Source organism: Nelusetta ayraudi, unplaced genomic scaffold (genome assembly GCF_046127955.1).
Source record: "Nelusetta ayraudi isolate G7.1 ecotype Tasmania unplaced genomic scaffold, CSIRO-AGI_Nayr_v1 ptg000120l, whole genome shotgun sequence".
In the NCBI taxonomy this organism is placed as follows: domain Eukaryota; kingdom Metazoa; phylum Chordata; class Actinopteri; order Tetraodontiformes; family Monacanthidae; genus Nelusetta; species Nelusetta ayraudi.
In genome coordinates, this window is record NW_027466170.1 from 2596926 (window position 1) to 2616675 (window position 19750).

The following is a 19750-nucleotide window of genomic DNA, read 5'->3' on the forward strand; positions in this document are numbered from 1 at the left end:
TGTTCTCCTTAAAAGCTAACAGAAAAGGAAAAACTGAGACAACACACACATATGTATGTATATGTATATATACACATACATATATGTGTTTTAGAATTAGAAATTAGAAATGAAAAGTTGGGAATATTTCTTTTAAATGTGAGGATTCTCACTTGTCACTGAACTCCAACTGATTCCCCTGCGGAGCGACTCTGCGAGCTAAGCAGCGAAATCGTGGCCGCGACACAAAAGCCTGACCTGCGGAGAAGGGAAATAAAAAGGATTTAAAACAAAGACTCATCCCTGCGCTCCACCAATGATGGGCTTGTTGTCAAGAGTGAGCTGGTGGAGTAATGGTGGTCCATCTGTTGGATTAGAGGAGGGATTTCACTGTGGCATTAATCTGAGAAGACAGCCGGCTGCCCAGGCTGGCCCTCGGCGCTGAGCCGCTGTGTCTCCGACCGACCGACCGACCGACCGCCCGCCACTCACCGGGTTTCAGCTCAGGACGCAGCCACGCCGACGGCACGGCCACCATGAACCTCTTCTGCTTCTCACTGGTAAGACCTTTGACCTTGTGCATCTACGGGAACCTTCAGTTTCTCCTGAACGGCGCTCGTTTAACTCATTAGTTTGAGTGTCGACCCTGCTGGCTGTGGTGTTTTGCACTCAATCCTATTTGCTCAGCTTCTGTCGTCCTTCCCTTATCTTTGCTCCCGTCCCAGATGACTCGCAGCGTTATGCAGTTTAAATTTGTTGACGCATGTGTGCACAAAACCGCGGGGGAAAGCAGAAAGAAAGTGTCGATGAGCATCAAGGTCACATATGGTCCCTCAGATGCTGCAGCAACAGCAGCAGCAGCAGCTGCCAGGACACACGTGGGCGGAAAGTGGGTCTTTTTCGCCAGATGTTGGAGATCAACAATCGGGATTTATTTGAATTGACGTCTTGCTGCGGCGGACGGAGGCTCGAGCTGTGCGACGACACTTGAAAACAACGGCGGCGGCTCTTTGTGGAGAGGACGAGGTCGCTGCAAACGGTTTCAGGATTCCGAATTTTCTTCTTTTTTTTTTTTTTAAAAAAAGGGAGTTTGCAGACAGATCCAACCTGTTTGAGACAGACACAGATGATACAAACATGTGAACCTCAGCAGACCTCAGCCTGAGCGCTGCAGAGGAGATGAATGGATTTTTCATTCCTAGAAGGAATTCCGACAAGTCAAACACATTTTTAATCTGCAACGGAAAGACTCCAAATCCCGTCGACGAGCGTCAGCGGCAAACATTCATATCAAATCCTCCCGACCCGACGGCCCGTGCCAGACAGCGACAGAATACGCGTCTGTGACATTAAAGATGATGTGACCTTTAACCTCTTCGCTCTTTCGGACGGGCCTGCAGAGAATTTATTTTTGGAGCATTTTGTGTCCAGGACAGCAGCGGGAAGACGCAGCCACAACAAGGCGCAGGAGATTTGTTGGGATTTCACTCGTGTCACTCTTTGACTTCTGACCTCTTCGCTTGATGTTTGCCTTCATGAGTTGGTTCTCCAAGTTCCTGCTCAGATGATGGCCCCAATAGCACCTTGGTCTTTGTTGGATCCCACAACCAAAGAGTCCCAGAGGAAGATAAAGAAGATAAAACAGGAAGCAACTATAAGGCTAAAGAAATGTGCACATACACTACCAGTCAAAAGTTTCTTCTTTATATTTACTACTTTAATACATATAATACATAATAATGAATATTCCATATGTGTTCATTCATAGTTTTGGTGCCTTGAGTGACAATCTACAATGTAAATAGTCATGAAAATGAAAGAAAAACCATTAAATCAGAGGTATGTGTCCAAACGTTTGACTGGTTGTGTATGTTTGAGTTTTAATACAGTGTGGACGGTTGAAGCGCAAAGAACAGCACTGAATATGTTCTCTTGTTTGGAAGGATGTATGTCTTTTACACCCGACTGGCTTCAGGAAGGAGTTTGGCTGAGAAGGTGCGACCCAGATGACGCGTCAATCCTTCCTTGACTTGTCTGTCTGTCTGTCTGTCTGCCTGTCTGTCTGGTCACATGACACCAGGAGGGGTCTATGGACAGCCTGTACGAGGCGGTGCAGAACTCGGACGGCCAGCCGCCTCCTCCCATCCCCAGCCGAGCCTCCAGCCGCTCCTGCAGCCGCTCCTGCAGCCGCTCCTGCAGCCCGGCGGTCCTGCTGGACGACGAGCCAAAGTGGCCTGGCTCCGGCAGATCCATCTCAATGGTGAGGCACGATAATAAATAGTAACGACAATGATAATGACCTAAAAAGTCCATGCAATGCTTTGCTAAGCCGCTGGTGAAATTTGGAAGTGAGAGCTGAGAATTTGTGAAACAAAGCTGATTATGAAATGGTGAACAGAACCGTGCGACAGCTGCGGCTGAATCATGTGACTCTGATTTGGACTCGTCAAATAAATTAGAATTTTTTTTCCGATGAGGGTGGGGGGTGGATTTGAGTTGCAGCCGCCCCCTTTTTTCTCTCTGGACAGATGCACAAGTCCAGGCTGAGAATCCAAAAGGCTGAAAAACCCCAAACTCCCATATCGTAATGACTTTCCTGTTCCAGTGCCTCCGTCCTGTCAGTGAACTCCCCAGACATGAGGAAAGTTCGTCCTTCATCCTTCTCGCTCTCTCACAGCGTGTGCTAGCTAAAACACGTTAAGTCCTCTGTGATGTCACAACGGACACTGATGCCAGGTTAGTGGCCACACCCCTAGCCAGGTGTTTACCCCGCCCCCTGAGACCATGAGCGCTGGGTTTTTTTCTCCTTCCAAACACGTGGGAGGTCCAACAGCAAAGCAGCAGGAAGATCTGAAAAAGGTTCTTTAAAGATTAATAATTAGATAGTTCATCAAATGTGGGGTGGTCCCGGTCCCGGTCCCGGTCCTGGTCCTGGCTCTGGTTCTGGTCCTCGCACTGGCACTGGCACTGGTCCTGGTCCTGGTCCTGGTCCTAGTCCCGGTCTTGGTCCTGGCCCTGGTCCTAGCCCTGGTCCTAGCCCTGGTCCAAGTCCTGGCTCTGGTCCTGGTTCTGGCCCTCTTCCTGCAGGGATTCCCTGTTGTTGTTGTTGTTGTTGTTGTTGTAGCACTGACTGTTGGGACTGGGCCACCTGCCATTTAATCCTGTAACAGCATTTCATCATAAAATCACGTGTCAGTATATTTTTTCATTACTGTCTCTACATCTTTGACATATCACCATGTTTCCCTGAAACCGACCGACCAAACAAGCGGCCATAAATCTGATTGTGCATCTGTCGAGATTTCAAACCGCGCTGTCTTTGGCTCTGCTGCAGGACATCCCTCAGACGCAGAGGACCAACTACAACAAGAAGAAGCGGAGGTGAGTGTCAACCTGCCTCTGCTGCAGGTGCTGCACTCTGTTGTTTGGTCTCCCAGTCAGCCATGCGTGCCAGCGCTAGTGACAATCTGCCGTGCAAGTGAAAGGGCTTTTCCCACAGAGTAATTAAATGGCTTGAAAGGCTCCTGTTTATTTCCTCTAAGAGTTAATACTGTAAATCCTTCCATGCGACAGCAGCAGCAGCAGCAGCAGCAGCTCCTTCTCCTCATCCTCATCTTGGACAATCCTTGCAGACGGATTGAGATTCCATTAGGCACAATTGAGAACAACAAAACAAGACTTTGCACGTCTTGATTAATAGCGAATGATGCTTTTTTTTTTTTTTTTTTTTTTTCCTAAGAAGCCCTGCCGACTGTTGGGCCAGCAGAAAGCAGATTAAGGATTTTGGGCTTGCCGCACTAAGAGGATTGGAGGCCCACCTACTAAGAGTCCTTGTGCTCCTCAACACCTTCGCTCAGGCTTTATGTTGCAGGAAGCACGACTTTGTCTCAGTCTTTAAGCACAGTCGATCTTTTCGTCTCGCTGTCAGTCTGCACGCTCGCAGTGAGACTGTGACACTCAAACTGGCCGTAACCCACTGGTACACGTTGATTCACGACAGCCGCACGTCATTAATGCCATCATTTGCCCATTTATTTATTGTTTTTTCATTCCAGAACACATATCTCCAAGTCGGCCTCGGACAACGAAGCCCTTGGTGAGTGATTCTTTTCTTTGCCATTTATTTTGAAAAGACAGACGTAAAGGGGTTTGAACAGCAACAATAAGCTAAATTTGGCAACACACACATATATATATATATATATATACAGTATATACAGACATGAAGACAGTTGTCTCATGACTGACCTGTGTGCTCTGCCAACCAGATTGTAAATTGCATAATCTCATTTGGTGGCTCCTTCAGTCCGTGCAGTTGTAATTGGACCAAAACCATCAAAGTCTGATTCTAAAATGAATTTTGTTATTCAAAGGCAAGTATCTTTATTGGTAGGATAAAACAAATAGATCTCCAGAGGGCTCTTCCATCAACTTCTGACCTGTTATGTTAAGAATGGCTCATTGTTGAACTGACGTTAATAAAAGTGATGGTTTAATGAGTGAGTATCTTAGAAGAGCAGAAGCTCAGAGCTTCCTTCACAATTAGACCAGATCTTCAGTAATAAGTCCTGTTGGGACCTTTAAACTTGGAGAACTTTCAGAATTCCTGTGCAGAATCCAGAATCAGCTGCAGGTGTTTTTTTCATCGACTGCTCCCTAAAAATAAAAGTATTGCACCATTTGCAGTGAACAGTGGCAGCCAATGTGTTTCTGCTCATCTACATGCATTTTATTTATTGCAGCAAGGTGCCTGTGGGGAAAAAAACAAGTGCTTTTTTCTTTGGAAAGCCGCTTGACAAAAGAAAAAAAAAAGAAAAAAAGAAGCTGTCTATTATTTAGATTAAAAGCTCCGGCTGAGTGACTGTAGCACAGGGAAAAAAAGATTTCATTCAGTGTGATGTGTGACCTGCGCTCACCCCGACACGTCACCTAAAAACCTGTCTCTGTTTGCGATTTGTCCCCCCCCCCTCCCTGACAGACAACCCCGGGGGTAATACGCCTGTTTGGCAGACGGCCAAAAGCGGTGAAGATTTAGTCCACATCGCTGACAATCACCACCAAGGTAAAGAGCAGATTGATCTGATGAGCTCAGCTCAACTGTTCGTCTGAACCCTCCGCACCAAAACAGAGGAGTGCAGGAGCAGAGTGTGAATAAGTTTGAATATCACATGGGAAACAAAATGCTGAATATTCGCAAGGATTTACATTGAATTTGAAAATATAGACTTGTAAAAAAATATATTTTTTACATTCTTGATCTAAATCTCAGGATTGTATTATTTTAATCTTGAAATTCATCATCTGAGAAATTTGATAAACAGTTGTTTTTTTTCCCCAACTTTCTTAATTTGTCTATTTATTTATTTTTCTTTATAAATAATGAATCATTTTAATTGTCTGTGCCGTGGAAGTATAATAAATCACTTCCCTATCTTGTCTTCCCAGCATTTTCCAGGACTAAACCCAGAACAGAAACCAAAGAGGGGAAAGTCGTTCCTCATTCAGGCACCAAGAAGAAAATTCCCTTGAGTCAGGTCAGAACAACACGTTTCCCAACAGTCAGTGCAGTTTGGAAAAACTGGCTGGTTATCATTGGAGACTTGGACCGTGAGGATAATTCAAGATTTCTCAATAGTTTCTTGTTCCTCTTGTCAAAGACCACTTGAAGACTGTCACGCAATGATTACATGACACTCAAACTGTTGACCTGGACCTGTTTTTCCCCTATGGATGACATTCATCCGTGCTGCAGTTCATCAGCACTACCTGCTGTCACAGCTGGTAACTTTTGCAAATGCTTGTGATCATTTTTCAAAGTGGTTCATTCTGCGCTGTACTGTGCTGTCCTGTGCTGTGCTGTGCTGTGCTGTGCTGTGCTGTCCCTCCAGAGTCAAGGCAGCGTCGCCACAGCCGACTCCAAGGCTGCTGTCAAAAGAGGCCAGAAGCCCAGGAAGAAGCCGGGAGGGAAGAACGTGAAGGAGGCGTCCAAGAAGGTGCACGGCGCCGCAGGTGAGACCGGAGTTCAGTGACCCTGAGTGACCCTGAGTGACCCTGAGTGACCTTGCTGAGGACAGCAGGAGGGACTTTTCGTGACTCTTCTCCGCTGATTAATTCACGTTTATACTTCTGCTATTCGCCATTGCGACATCTGCGGGAGTGAGAGAGTTCATAGAATGCAGTGCTTTTTTTTTGGTTGGTCTTTTTAATGAACTTACAACAGGTTCATATGGCCCTCAGAACTCTTTATTGCTCCTTATTTTTTTATTTTTGATTTATTTTGAGTCTACATAAATGTTGGAGGCGACTAAAAAGAAAATTTTAAATTGTCTTACGAGACCTAGAACTTAAAACTTCACTTCCCTGCAGTAACTTCCTTAATGATGTCATAAGTGGACAAAATCAGTCACATAACTCATTGCAAAAAAGAAGAAATCCTCTGTGCTTTTTTTTCTTTTAAATTTCATTAAGTCGGGCTTTTTTCTATCCATGTAAGTGGAACAATTCAAACTCAACCAAACATTTGCTGGCAATTCTGTGACTTCATTCTTAACTCAACTTGAAAAACTAGGCAATATTTTAATGGATTGTGATGATTTTGGCCTGGAATCGCAGACAAAATGTCAAAATTATTACTTTTTGTAACTACTATTTTCAAGGGTGAAGAGTTTGTCAAACTGAAAGTGACATCTTCAATGAATTTGCTCCTTCCACTCTCGAGCAAACTGCGTTTATGTGACATTTTCACTTGAGGTTTAGGTTTTGCTGAATTCTAGGGATAATGGAAGCGCAGCTGTTTTTAAATATCTGTCTTTCCCTCCCAGCCCACTCTCCAAAATGCCCCGTCAGCCCGCCACTGGGACCTCACTGTGTGGACGTGCCGTACAGGTCAGACAGGAGGGTCTGTGTGGGGAAGTCGTCCACCCTGCCGGCCCAGGAGAACGCCGGGCCGGGCCGCTGCGCCGAGACGCTGACCCTCCCCGGCGGAGCCACGCCCACCCACACCTACCACCAGCGCTGGAGCAACCCGGGCGACATGGGCCCTGGCTGGCCCAACGTCCAGCACACCTGCCGCAGGCCGCTCACCGAGTACCGGGCCTTCTCCCAGGACCTGGCCGCAGCCAATGGGAAAGAGTGGGAGGGGCTACATCAACAGCAGAGTCCTGGTCCGGACTGCAGAGCGAAGGTTCCTCCAAACGTGCCCCGGTCCATCACCAACGTAGATCTGCTAGAACCAGATGTAAGTTCTGATGATTAATATTAAATAATGCACATTTTTCGTCTTTTTAGAAAAGCTTTTTTTTTTTTTTTTTCAAAATACTCAAGTTTGTGCTTTGATGGATGTGAAAGGCAGCAGTGGAGTGTTTTGCAAATGTTTCCTGAAGCGTTTGAATTGGACCAATCAGATTTTCTTTTAAGGCTTCTTATTTGCACCTGTCTCTTTTCACCAAAGTTTCCTTGGCATTTTTTTCTTCAAAAAAGGAAAGTGAAACAAAACATTTTCGCCAAACCAGAATAGACTTCAGCGACCTTCTCAGTTCTTCTTCTTTTACAAACTTCCAGCCAGGTCAGATGAGCCGGCTGCAACTCCATCATTTCCCTTCCTCAGTGTCTTTTCTAGAGCAGCATGAAGAAGTTGCTTCTTGTTTTCATGTCCCCAGTGACATGACGCTGATGCCCCCCCCCTCCCCCCACCCCTCAATATTAAGATCTCAAACTTGAAAAGCCAGCGTTCCTGCTGCACTGCCAGAGCAGCCCAGTGGAGCCATTAGGAAAACTTTGTTGGATTCTGCCGGAATGATTTTCTCCATTAATCTCTGGCAGTGTTCAATGATATGGAAGTATAATACTGACACTGACCTGCAGGTCACGGTGCCGTCCCATCCCACGTCATAAGACCCTTGTTGGTCGCCAGTGAGCACGTGCAGCTTGGCTTAGCATGACTTCGTGAGGAAATTGTGTGTGCTGGATGATCTGGTGCAAAGATTAGAAGGATCCTGGTCTATAAGGTCCTGGTGAGTCAGATGAATCAACACGATGACGAGTCAACTCACTTCCTCATACATATTCTTGGTTAGCTGGCTCTGAAGCTTCAAATCTTCAAATTTGAATGGGTTGCTTGAGTGGATCCTGGTTTTCTTTCACAGTGTATCTTGCAAAACTTTATTTTATCATTGTGTGAAATCCTCCTTCTCACCGATGTTTCCTCCTGTGAACTCAGCAGAAATGAAAAAAGTCCATATTTTACACAATTCTTGAAAGGCAGCCCTTTGTGATGTCACAGAGGTCTCTGATACTTTGCTGGTGCGGCAGGTTAACAGTATCAATAGCAACACCTTGTTTTTGTCTCCTTCCAAACATGTGGAAGGTCCAACAAAACATCAGGCTCAGCTGTAAACAGGGGGCTAAATATACTTTTTGTGGAGATCTCCAGACGTTGTTGGCTAATTAATCGTGTGAGGTTGCAGAGATGGAACAAACTGATCTGAAGAGCAGCAATTCTCCCCCATCAGTCCATTTCAGCCGCGGCCCGTCGACCCGACTGCCGGCCTGAGCCTCGATTTTTGAACTTCTCAGATGAACAACTGCCCTCCCGCTGAGCTTCTGAAGTCATAGATTAGAAAGCCGTAATCTGGGCTGACTAGAGTTTATGGCTGATTGCAGGCCACAGGATTATGGGGTGGTTTTTGTCCCTTTTTCTCCCAACAATGTGAGCACAGAGAGTAAATCCCCCTCAGAGCAGCGACTGGCGGCCGCCACCGAGCTGGTAGCGGCAGGTACGGCGAGCGCGAAGCTCTGAAAACAAACAGTTGAGGCGGTGAGTGAATGGAGCCTCTCCACCTTCGCACTGACGGCGGAGGAGAAGCGGAAAGTTTCAACAGAGCAAAGTTGCCTCGTTCAGCTGTTCCTGTCACATCAGCACTTCCTCAAAAGCATCCGTACCGCATTAGGAAATAGACGCACACCAATAATTACGACCATCATTTACCATCAGCAACTTCCTCTTGGCTATAAAACAGAGGTTATTTTTTTCATTATTAAAGGAATATTATACTTAAAACACGTGCAAGCAACTGAGTCTCCCTGTTAAATGAAATTACTGACGGACGATTAAACTTGAAATTCTTGCGTTTTATATTTTAACATGTTGCCTCAATTCAATTCAATTCAATTCAATTCAATTCATTCCAATCCAATCCAATCCAATCCAATCCAATCCACTTCAATTCAATTCAATTCATTTGGATTTAATGTCTTAACTTTTTGCTAGATGGGGTAAATAATTCCAACAGGTCACTTTAAAATACATAGAACAATATTTTTTTGTCCATTCATGTGGACGTCACCTCAGCGAAACTGTGGTGCAGTGACTCAACTGAGTGGTTTGTTGAAGGAAGAGCTACTGACATCATTTGCTGGAGATTGTCTTCACACGTTGCTTCTGTTACTGCCGCTGCTGCCCTTCCTGGAAGAGTTTCACAGGATGGGCACTAAACGCAACCTCTAGGTCTGCGTTTTGTCCCCCCCCCCCCTTTCAAAGCGAGTCTGCCGCAAGTGATGCCAGTTTCATCACATCCTGTGCTGGTGCTAGGAGGAAGTGGGCCAGCCAGTCGGCCGACTGGCCCGTCATACGAGCGGCTCGCAGTTGCGACTTTAACACTTTGCTATCAGAGCGGTAAAAGGAGGCAAAGAGGGGAGCAAGGACTGAGATTTGACAGTAAAACGTCTGGGAAAATGTTGCAGCGAGCGGCTTCGAATGTGTCAGATAAAGCCAAGAGCAGCAAGCCAAAGGTAGGCCAGCAATTTGGGGGAAATATCAGCTTTTTTTTGTGACCATTTTTTCCAAAGGAGGATCGTCGTTCTGTGGAAAGTTTCTTTGTTGGTTTTTTTCCACAGTTGATGCTTTAAATTTGGTTAATATCTATCCAAGTTATTTATACTGTAAGTGAGACCGCTAGTAACAAAGACAAGTTTCTCGTTATTTTTCCACATCATTTCAATGAACAATTTTAATGCATTTTCTATGATAACACAACAACAAAAGAAACCATGTGCAAATCCTGAACTCTTTCTTTTTAAGTCAAGAAAAACTATTGGCAATCAAACCTTTAATTGGTTTAAAAACCATAACAGCAGCAACAACAAAAGAAACTGCACTGCATGTTAGTTGAAGAGACAGCTTTGTGAAACACAGCGAGAGGAAGGAAATGTGAGAAAGGGCGAAACTAAATTTTGCACAAATGTCAGCAGGAGAAAAGGAGAAAAACCTGACGCAGTGTGAATGTCGCGCTTGCTCTTTTCGTTTTCTGTCATGCATCAGTGCAAAATGCAGTTTCACGCAGTTGATGATCTGTTTTGCTCTTTTGTTTGTTTTTTTTGGGGGGCTTTTTTTTGGCCGCAGACTGCGATTTATCTTCCAATTGGAGGAAACTAAATTTCTCAACATAAATCTGTAGATTTAAACCTAAGGAGCTTGTTTCCTTTAAATAAAAGCCCCCCTTGTCCTGTTGCGATGACCGGAGGCGGCCGGCTTGCATCAGACCGCAGAGGAGGACGTCCAGGAGAGCAGAGCTCATATTTAACCAGGATTTCCAGGGATTATTCATTTATATAATTATTTTTGGCGCTCCGCTGTTTGGGATCACGGGGGGGTCGGAGGGATTACGATGACTTTTAGGTTTATGAAAAATTGAAGGGGGGGTGGATGGGTAGGAGGCAGAGAAAAAAAACAGAAATGAATTAAAAAACAGAATAACGCTTTGATGAGCTGCAGATCAGCAGCGTCTTCAGGTTTCTGCACAAAGCACGAACCAGAACTGTGATGCAGTCAACTGGAAGAGTGTGAGAGTGTGAGAGTGTGAGAGTGTGACCGATGACTCTTCTTCTTCTTCTCCTACGTCTTCTTAACTCTTTGCCTATTGATGCCTCCTGCAGCGCTCCACCAGTTTTGGCCGGTTCGAGGGTCTCAGGCATCACTCGTCGCCGGCCAAGCCGGAGGAGAACAGCCTGCCAGCGGTTTGTGGATTCTCTTCATTCCATTTCTCTCTGTCTCTCTCTGACTCTCTGGGTTTTGGTTTTTGGTGTTCTTTTGCAAATAGTTTCCAAAAAAAAAATGCTTCATGTAAGCAAATTCAGCAGCCGGGTTTATCAACATACAGACAGTCCAGGCAGAGTGGCGAGATGGAGGAGCTTCTTGATGCCCAGCACCGAGTCTTGTTGTGAAATATTGAATTGGATCTTTGCTGGATCATGCAAATCATTTGCTCATCATTGCAAATTTCCTACTAGATATGTTAATTTCTTATCACTTTGTGATGAAGACATCGTCTCTATTGGCTTGAGCACCGTCCTTCCCCTGAGTGTCCGTTAAACTGCCTCAGTAAGGGTTGTTTTTTCGTCAGACGAGTGAAGCAGCAAACAAGCAGACATGTCGAAATTCACCCCCCAGCAGCAGCAGCAGAGTCAGGCTGGTGTGTGTGGTCCAGACCTGCTCCACATGTGAGGTTTTGGCTGAGGCCTCATTTCAACGTGTTTTTTTTGGTTGTTGTTGCTTTCGGTTGGAACCTCAGCCTGGCCTGACCCGACTGTCTCTTCAACAGCCCTTGGAAGAAGGCGAGAGTTCGGACCCCAACAAGTCGGCGGGTCTGGGGAAGAAGATGAAGGCGATCTCGTTGACAATGCGCAGGAAGATGGGCAAGAAGCATGCCAAGTCCTTCAACGAGGAGACGGTGAGTCACCGTGCTGTCTGTTGTTCTGAAGAACTTTATCGCCTTCGTCTCATCCAAACCACATCCTCAGAGCCGAGGATGTTTACGACACCATCTGAGCGGCGCTGCTGGTTCAGATGGAGCCCTCAGATAAAAGCTGCTGTTGAGCTGCAGCACTTTCACAACCTGCCTGAAGCCCATTATCTCCTCCATCATCTTTACGTCTTCTGGCGTCCGATGGATTGATTGAGATTTGCATAGTCGATGCGACAATTACACGTCTTCTCATTTGTTTTGGTTGCCTGTGCTTCTGTCTCAGGGTGAAGATGCAGATAAAGAGCCTGAGGCCGAATCAGAGAGCAGACCTGCTGCTGAGAAGCCATCTGCAAAAAGCAGCAACTCTCTGGAGAGTCTCTACAGCGGACAGAGCTCCTCCAGTACGTCCCTGCATGGAACAAACAAGAATAATAAAAAACAAAAAACAAAGGAGAAAGATACCAGTTGCTTCAAACAAGAGCGCTCACCTGGCGAGCCAAACAGTGTTTTCCTATTTGTAATGTTTGTCTTTCAAGAATCCACATCAGCCATTAGAATAGGTTTGGAATGGGGAAGCACATGAAACAACAAACAACAACATAAGAATAATAAAAACAACAACAAAAACGTCATTGGACCTCTGTCCGTCGGGAAGTGGGCCAGTCACGTTTCTTTCTGCCAGTGAAGCCATTTAGAAGCAGCCTGAGATGAAACTAGACGAGTGTCATCACACATTTCAACTAAACTCCTTTCTGAACTTCGACTTTAAATCTCAGCCATCGCAGAGCTGTATGAGCACTGCACAAGCACATCAGATGTTTTAGAAGCTTCCAATACATGATGTGCTATAAGATATTTGGCTGTTTGACACGTTTTTACCGCACTGCTTTTTTTTTTTCTTTGCGGGTTAAATCACTGTGTCGTCGTGTGTCTGTGGCTTCAGGTGGCGTGACCAGCGAGTCCAACGGGTCGGGCCAGAGAGACAGCCTGAGGCTGGAGGAGGACGGCTCCTACCAGGGCAGCTTCTGCGGGAGAGCCCAGGTCCACACCGACTTTGTCCCCAGCCCCTACGACACAGAATCCCTCAAACTCAAGGTGAGCTCCCTCAAACCCCCAGCAGGAGACCAGGTGCGTGTCGGCCTCATGACTTACTGTGTTGCACTCTCCATGTCGGACAGGTCGGCGACATCATCCACATTATCAGCAAGCCCCCGATGGGCATCTGGACGGGCATGCTGAACAACAAAGTGGGCACCTTCAAGTTCATCTACGTGCAAGTGCTGGCGGAGGAAAAAAAGGAGGAAGAGGAGGAGGTGCCGAAGATCCGACAACAGAAACTGTGCAAAAGGCCTCGGCCTAAAACGCTGCTGGAGCTACTGGAGAGGCTGCAGCTGGAGGTACGAGCGCCCAGAGACGTCTTTCACAAAGCCTCATGTCACATTTCTCACCCAGTGTTGTTGGCTGGTGGTCAGATGGGTTGTTTGAATAGAAGAGTAGATTAGAACGGCTTTATTAATCCCACAGTGGGGAAATGTGCATAATTACAGCAACAGCAAAGAGCAAAAATATGGAAAATGATACTAATTAAAAAGAAACAAGGCAAAAAAATAAAAAAAAATAAAAATTTGTTGGGTAAAAAAAGAAAAAAACGATGCCACGCTAACATCAGTAAGTCACCATTATTAATGAATAATGGGTTTAATGTGCAGCACACACATTACACATTGCACCACAAATACCTTCGCTCAAGATCAAATAAACCCGTGTTTACATTCAGCAGCCGGCACCACACGCTGTCAGAATTCAGTTTGTTTGTGGAAGACAGGAGCGGAGTTTTGGTTTTGTGCGGATCACTGTGATGATGACAGTGATGAAAGGTGACTGTTGCTGTTGCAGGAGTACGCCTCGGCCCTGCTGCTGAACGGCTACCAGACAGTGGACGACCTGCTGCACCTGCAGGAGAAACACCTGATTGAGCTCAACGTCCAGGACCCCGAGCACCGGCGCAGGCTGCTCGCCGCCGCAGAGTTCCGCTACACAGAAGGTTTGTCAAGTCACGATCAACATCACTGGTTACAAACAGTTCCTTTAAATAAAAGTTAAAAAAAAAAAAAAAAAAAAAGATGAAGAAGCATTCACAGACTTTTGTCTGAAAAAAGCTGTCTTTACAAATATTCAACTTACTTTCAAATTTTATTTCTCTACGCTCTCCTCCCTCAACATGAGGGATAATATTTATCCCTTAAAAAAAAGTCCCTTTTACTGTAAACGATCAAGTGTGTGTATCCACTAGAGGGCACTGTTTTGTGATAAGCGAACAAACAACAAGTCTAGACTACATCTACGAGAATACCAAAGTGTCGCTGATAATCAAGCGGTGGTTTTTAGTGCAATGCCAAAGTATTCCTTACCATTAGAATTTTTTGACGACAAAATGTAAGTGAATATAATGAAGAATTTCTTTGTTTAGGTTCAGTTTGTTTTTGTTTTTAATTTAATTTCTGCTGGAATAGTAAACGTAATTTTCCACTGATAGGCAGCCTTATGATTTCAAAGAAAATGTGACAGGCTTTGCTGTTCTTCTGTGGCTTCCTGTTACTCAGACAGAAAATGCTCATACAGCCTTCCTGTAAACTGAAGCAGTGAAACCTGCTGGAGGGAAAACACGACTGCTCTTAGTGCAGCGTATGCAGAATAACAGGAGTTTCTGTTTGGGCAGCAGCTGCACTTTAGCCACGCAGACACACACTTAGTGTTGTTCAGAGACAGACTTTTGGACTTTGCGCCATTGAGAGCCTTTTGTTTTGTGACAATATGAAATTTAATTTCACCGCATGTGGCTTTTTTTCCCCCTCTTCTTCTGCAGGGGATGATGTGAGGGAAGCAGAGCAGCACAAATCGTCCCTCAGCCTCCAGGAGGAAGACAGTGACTGCCCCAGAGACTCGGGCTGCTTCATCCCATCCGAGTGTTCAGATGGCAAAAAGGATGAAGACGCACTGATTTCCTAATGCGATGACAAAAATCCCTCCATCGTGTCAAAATGTCATGTTGTTAACTCTGTGAAGCAGGAGCCATGACCAAGACTAGGGAGACCATCGTCTTCTCTGTGATGACGGTCAACTTGTAAAAGTTTTCTTCTTGTTATATGTTGAAAGGGAGACGTATGTGCCCAGTTGTATTTATTTGATCTTGACTCACTCAGTGTTTTTCCATATGCAGCCTTTATTTATCTGTGTCCTTGTGATTTTGATCTCAGTTCGACGTTTCAGTCATCTCTGTTTTCGTTTCCCTCCTCCTCGTGGTTTCCTCTCGGTTTTGGTGGAGGCGTCTTTTTAAATAATCCAAATCTTGCCAAGGATGAAAACTGTACAGAAGAGCATGTATTATTTTTCTGGATTTATGTACGTCTGTGTAATTGAGTGTGAATGGTTGACAGGGCTTGTGTATGAACTATATTGAAAAGCAACATTCACAGCCTTTTTGTAAATAAACTGAAAAAAAACCCATGAGTCCATCTATCTCAGCATTACATTACAGGTACATTTTACTCAACCCAAGGGCAAAAAACAAACAGACAGAAAAAAAACAAAAAAAACCCATATATACCGTATATGTGAATTATACACTGATTGATGCAGCACCACAAAACAACACCAACAACAACAACAAAAAAAAATGTTAATGTATCATTGTACTTAACAAAGTACAATAATTTGTACTTTAGGGATTGTGTGAAATTTGTACACGCTTGCATTTTTCTCCTCAATTCTAATTACTAATTATTAAAAAACCAAATAAAACAAACAAAAAAAAAACACCCTGCTCATTCCTTTAAACTTCTTTATTTGAGACCGTTAGCAATTTAAACAAAACAAAAACAAAAAACGTTAATATTTTTTCCGGAACGTATTAGCTTTATAAATCAACGTGGCAAAAAAGAGCATAGCCAATCAAATTTTGGACTTTTTTTTGTTTGTTTGTTAATGTTTGGTTAGTTATAAACGCCAAAAATGCAGCTACCACACTGGATATGAGTAATTATAAATTAATAACTATACTTTTATCAACATAAATGAGCTCTGTTGCGGAAAAACGCGTCACCTTTAATATGACGTATGAGTAACACCGCAAGCGTTGACGGGAAATGCAGTGATAAGCTTGCTCACTAACCGAGTCGAGGAACCCACACGTACACTACATTACCCAGCATTCACCCACCCGGAGCTGCGAACGTTGACGTGTGTTTTGTTGGTAGCCTGACAATTTCCTCGTCCGCGCCGCACCATCACCCACTGGACCAGAACACCAGCAGTCATTGGTTTCTGATACCCACATTTTGTGACACTACAGCGGACATAGCGACAGAGTGATACCGTCACAGAGTGTCGCAATGTCGGGAGAAATTTCCTTGATCGGTAAGTCTAATGTCACCTCCTCTTATGTATAAAGCTCGGGTTTTTGATGTCAGCAGCCAAGCTAACCCGGCCGGTGTCGGCGCCCGTCGTCTTTCAGGTTCCGTCATCCTGGCCCTGTTCCTGGCCGGGTACCTGGGCCAGCAGTACCTGCCGCCCCCCAAGGCCAGAGTGATCGGCCTGGACCTGGGCACCACCTTCTGCTCCGTGGGCATCTTCCAGGCGGGCAGCGGCGAGGTGGAGGTGATCGCGGACGAGCAGGGCAGGCTGAGCATCCCGAGCACCGTGGCGTTCACCGACACGGCGGTGCTGGTCGGACACGAAGCCGCGGACGTGGCCGACAGCCACCCGGAGAACACCATCTACGACGCCAAGAGGTTCATCGGGAAGATCTTCGAGCCGGAGGCTCTGGAGCAGGAGAGCGCTCGCTACCCGTTCAAGGTGCGTCGTGATGAGACAACCATCCCCCATCCCCGGGCTGTTTTTGACCGTAGATGGAGGGGAAATAATGGATTTCTGTTACATTTATTAGGTTATAGCCCGTGTTTTAAAGATATCAAAGAAAGAAAAAGAAACAGAAACACTTTGAAGATAACTGACAATCCTTTCTATACACTTTTGTGCCGACGAAGCCAAAGTCTGTCAGAATATGCAAATGTTCATTCCCAAGGGTAAATGACTTTCGTTGCAACCCAAACTCGAGGTGTACGAGGAGAAATCGAGATCAAAAGCAGGAAATAACCAATATCAATTAGAGAAATCGAGTATCAAGTAGAAAAACATCTCAAAATAAATAAGAAAATGAAATTAACAATATATACATTGTATATATAGTATGCGCACACATATATACACGATATATATGTGTATGTGTGTATATATGTATATATATATATATGTATATATGACTGAAGAAAAGCTTCAGTCAAGCAGGCTGTTCCTGTCCAAACAAAGCCAGTCCTCTGAGCGCTCACATTTTCCTTTTCTAATATTAAATGAATAAACTCTGCAGTAAACATCCCTGCAGCTGTCACACGACATTTTCCTCCCAGGTGTCAGTGTTGTGACACTCATCACGCCTCCCGTCCCTTCTTCTTGCAGGTGATCAGCAACAACGGGAGCGCAGAGTTTGTCGTCAACGCCAACGGAAGCTTCGCCGTGACCCCGGAGTTCATCGGCTCGCGGCTGCTGCTGAAGATGAGGAAGATGGCCGAGCGGCGGCTGGGCTCGCCAATCAAGATGGCGGTGATGTCGGTGCCGGCGGAGTTCGACGAGCGCCAGCGGAACTTCACAGTCAGAGCGGCGCAGCTCGCCGGTCAGCGCCCGCCCTCTCTCATCGCGCTCCTCGTCGTCTCCTCTTCGTCCTCCTGACGTCACGCTCATGCTTTTATTTTTCACTCCCTCCTCCTCCACGCAGGTCTGGAGGTCCTGCGCGTGATCAACGAGCCCACGGCGGCGGCCATGGCGTACGGCCTGCACAAGGTGGACGTGTTCAATGTGCTGGTGGTGGACCTGGGCGGAGGAACCCTGGACGTGTCTCTGCTCAACAAGCAGGGGGCGATGTTCCTCACCAGGGCCATGGCAGGTGAGAGCAGAGAGAGGAGGATTTTTCTTTTCTTAATTAACCTTAGAATAACACTGAAGTGCAGTGAATGTTGCTTCAAAGTGGACTCATTCAGCCTAAAGCTGGAGCATCAATTTGAGCTGCCGCTCTTCTCTGCAGGGAACAACAAGCTGGGTGGCCAAGACTTCAGCCAGAGGTTGCTCCAGTTCACCAGCGAGCGAGTGCGGCAGGAGTTTGGCGTGCCGCCCACTCTCAAAGAAGACATCCACAGCCTCCGCCAGGCGGTGGAGGCTGCCAAGATCAACCTCACCCTCCATCCCAGCGTCACCATCCGGGTCCCGCTCCACCTCCAGGAGCCCCAGGAGGGCTCGGCTGCAGCTGCTCCAGCTGCTCCAGCTCCGGTCCTCTTCCAGACCGTCATCACCCGGCAGCTGTTCGAGGAGCTCAACGAGGACTTGTTCCAGAAGATCCTGGCCCCGGTGGAGACGGTGCTCGCCGAGGGCAATCTGCAGAAAGAGGACGTGGACGAGATTGTGCTGGTGGGCGGCTCCACACGGATACCGCGGATCCGGAGACTCATCAGCGAGTTCTTCGGGAAGGAGCCCAACACGTCCGTCGACCCCGACCTGGCCGTGGTGACCGGCGTGGCCATTCAGGCCGGCATCATGGGCGGCTCGTGGCCCCTGCAGGTCAGCGCCATAGAAATCCCCAACAGGCACCTGCGCAAGACGAACTTCAGCTAATGGTGGGTGAGAACGAGGCCGCAGAGATGGGACGCTGCTCCCTGAACACTCGCTCCTCAAAGGTTCCCAGATGCGCGTGTTTGTTCGTCTAAGTCACAGTTTCACGAAGAGCGCGCTGGGAAAATATATGGGATCTGTAATTCTCGAACATTCCTCTAGGGGTCAAAGTGTTGCGGCCGAACTGGCAGCGACAGGAAGCTTCTCTTTCCACTGACCTGCGGTGAGCTTTAGTCTGGATGCTTGTTAGTGGTGTTCAGGGAACACAGTCATATGTACGGAAGAGGGTTAGCGCCACAAGAAGAGAATTTTTTCTTCAAGTTTACAGTTGAAATTTCAAAGAAGTTGACTGAAAACTTAAATAAAAATGTCCTTCTTGTGGCGCTAATCCTCTTCTGTACATATGCCACTCAGCCTTGGCTGTCTATTTATTTATTTATTCACATTAACTGTGAACTATGTTTCCTCATATATTCATCCACGGTTGTCTTACAGCCTGGCGGAGCTGCGTGTGGCCCCCTGAACCTTTCTACTACTTTGAGTGCATTTTTGTTACTGCGCGCAGCCGCAGCTTTACAGACACAATCATGCGCGAAAATACGCGTGGGAGAGACGGACCAGTGAGCTGAATGTTGGCACCTTTAAGAGTTGATTTGCCAATTCTAATTGCAAATTACATTTTTGCACATTTTCTCTGAGAATTGAGTGTGTTTTTTTTGCGAGTTCAAAGAGAAAAGCTTTAAAGTTAAAAGTATTTTTCCTGGAATTTTGCCTTTTCCATGCAGCGTCTCATGTGCTTTACTTAAAAATGCTGTTTGGAAACTCACTGTTTGCAATATGCTTTCTGTCCACTAAATGGCAGCAAATATTCCACTGTTAATTCGTGGGATGACAGCCAGTGTTGTTATAACATTACCTTGTCTTGTACTGTTATTTTTGGTTACTTATACAAATATGTTGTGTCATAAAGTATGAACGAAAATATTTTCCTCAAGTCTGTATTTTTTTTTTTTTTTAAATACTGAGATTAGCAGCATCCAGTGGTAAGAGAATACACTGCAAGCAAAGTAAGCCTTTGTTTTCTGACCTCACATCTCTCTTCTAAACAGCTGTGAGATCAGTGTAAAACCACCAAACTCAAAAAAGATAATTGTTAAAACCCAATTAAAGAATGTAAAACTAGAGGTTGTTGGTTGAACTCTACTTTATTTGTTTTTGTTTTTTTACTCCTCAAGTAAAAGAAAGACTCCCCCTCTTTTCCTGCTAAACCATAATGTAACTGTCATTTGTGCAATTTTTGGGCTCATTGGAGT

At 45.7% G+C, this 19750-nt stretch overlaps 2 protein-coding genes and 1 long non-coding RNA gene across 3 annotated transcripts; 2 read left to right on the plus strand and 1 right to left on the minus strand.

The window, feature by feature from the left end:
• Positions 1-500: 500 nt before the first annotated feature.
• samsn1a (SAM domain, SH3 domain and nuclear localisation signals 1a) lies at positions 501-15238 on the plus strand. Its single transcript, XM_076049940.1, has 15 exons — positions 501-539; positions 2060-2239; positions 3314-3360; positions 4035-4075; positions 4958-5041; positions 5425-5513; positions 5868-5988; positions 6801-7216; positions 10912-10992; positions 11577-11705; positions 12004-12121; positions 12664-12815; positions 12899-13117; positions 13617-13764; positions 14587-15238. Exons 1-15 carry the CDS (start codon positions 516-518, stop codon positions 14727-14729), a joined length of 1992 nt encoding a protein of 663 aa, XP_075906055.1. The 5' UTR covers positions 501-515; the 3' UTR covers positions 14730-15238.
• LOC142904010 (uncharacterized) lies at positions 2233-8498 on the minus strand. The gene is made up of 3 exons (XR_012929308.1): positions 7837-8498; positions 7063-7201; positions 2233-3140 (listed from the first exon to the last, which is right to left on the minus strand). It is a non-coding gene; the product is annotated as an uncharacterized LOC142904010 (long non-coding RNA).
• A 706-nt stretch (positions 15239-15944) lies between the features above and the next one.
• hspa13 (heat shock protein 70 family, member 13) lies at positions 15945-19619 on the plus strand. The gene is made up of 5 exons (XM_076049842.1): positions 15945-16136; positions 16234-16574; positions 17235-17448; positions 17551-17718; positions 17857-19619. Exons 1-5 carry the CDS (start codon positions 16112-16114, stop codon positions 18438-18440), a joined length of 1332 nt encoding a protein of 443 aa, XP_075905957.1. The 5' UTR covers positions 15945-16111; the 3' UTR covers positions 18441-19619.
• Positions 19620-19750: the final 131 nt, after the last annotated feature.

What these genes read in the sequence shown, in the direction of transcription:
- samsn1a (XM_076049940.1), top strand. Translation starts at nt 516, where the DNA reads ATGAACCTCTTCTGCTTCTCACTG. An exon ending in AGTCCTTCAACGAGGAGACG is followed by an intron (nt 11,706 to 12,003) that starts GTGAGTCACCGT and finishes CTTCTGTCTCAG; the next exon opens with GGTGAAGATGCAGATAAAGA. An exon ending in CAGAATCCCTCAAACTCAAG is followed by an intron (nt 12,816 to 12,898) that starts GTGAGCTCCCTC and finishes CATGTCGGACAG; the next exon opens with GTCGGCGACATCATCCACAT.
- hspa13 (XM_076049842.1), top strand. Translation starts at nt 16,112, where the DNA reads ATGTCGGGAGAAATTTCCTTGATCG. An exon ending in GCGCTCGCTACCCGTTCAAG is followed by an intron (nt 16,575 to 17,234) that starts GTGCGTCGTGAT and finishes TTCTTCTTGCAG; the next exon opens with GTGATCAGCAACAACGGGAG. An exon ending in CCTCACCAGGGCCATGGCAG is followed by an intron (nt 17,719 to 17,856) that starts GTGAGAGCAGAG and finishes TCTTCTCTGCAG; the next exon opens with GGAACAACAAGCTGGGTGGC.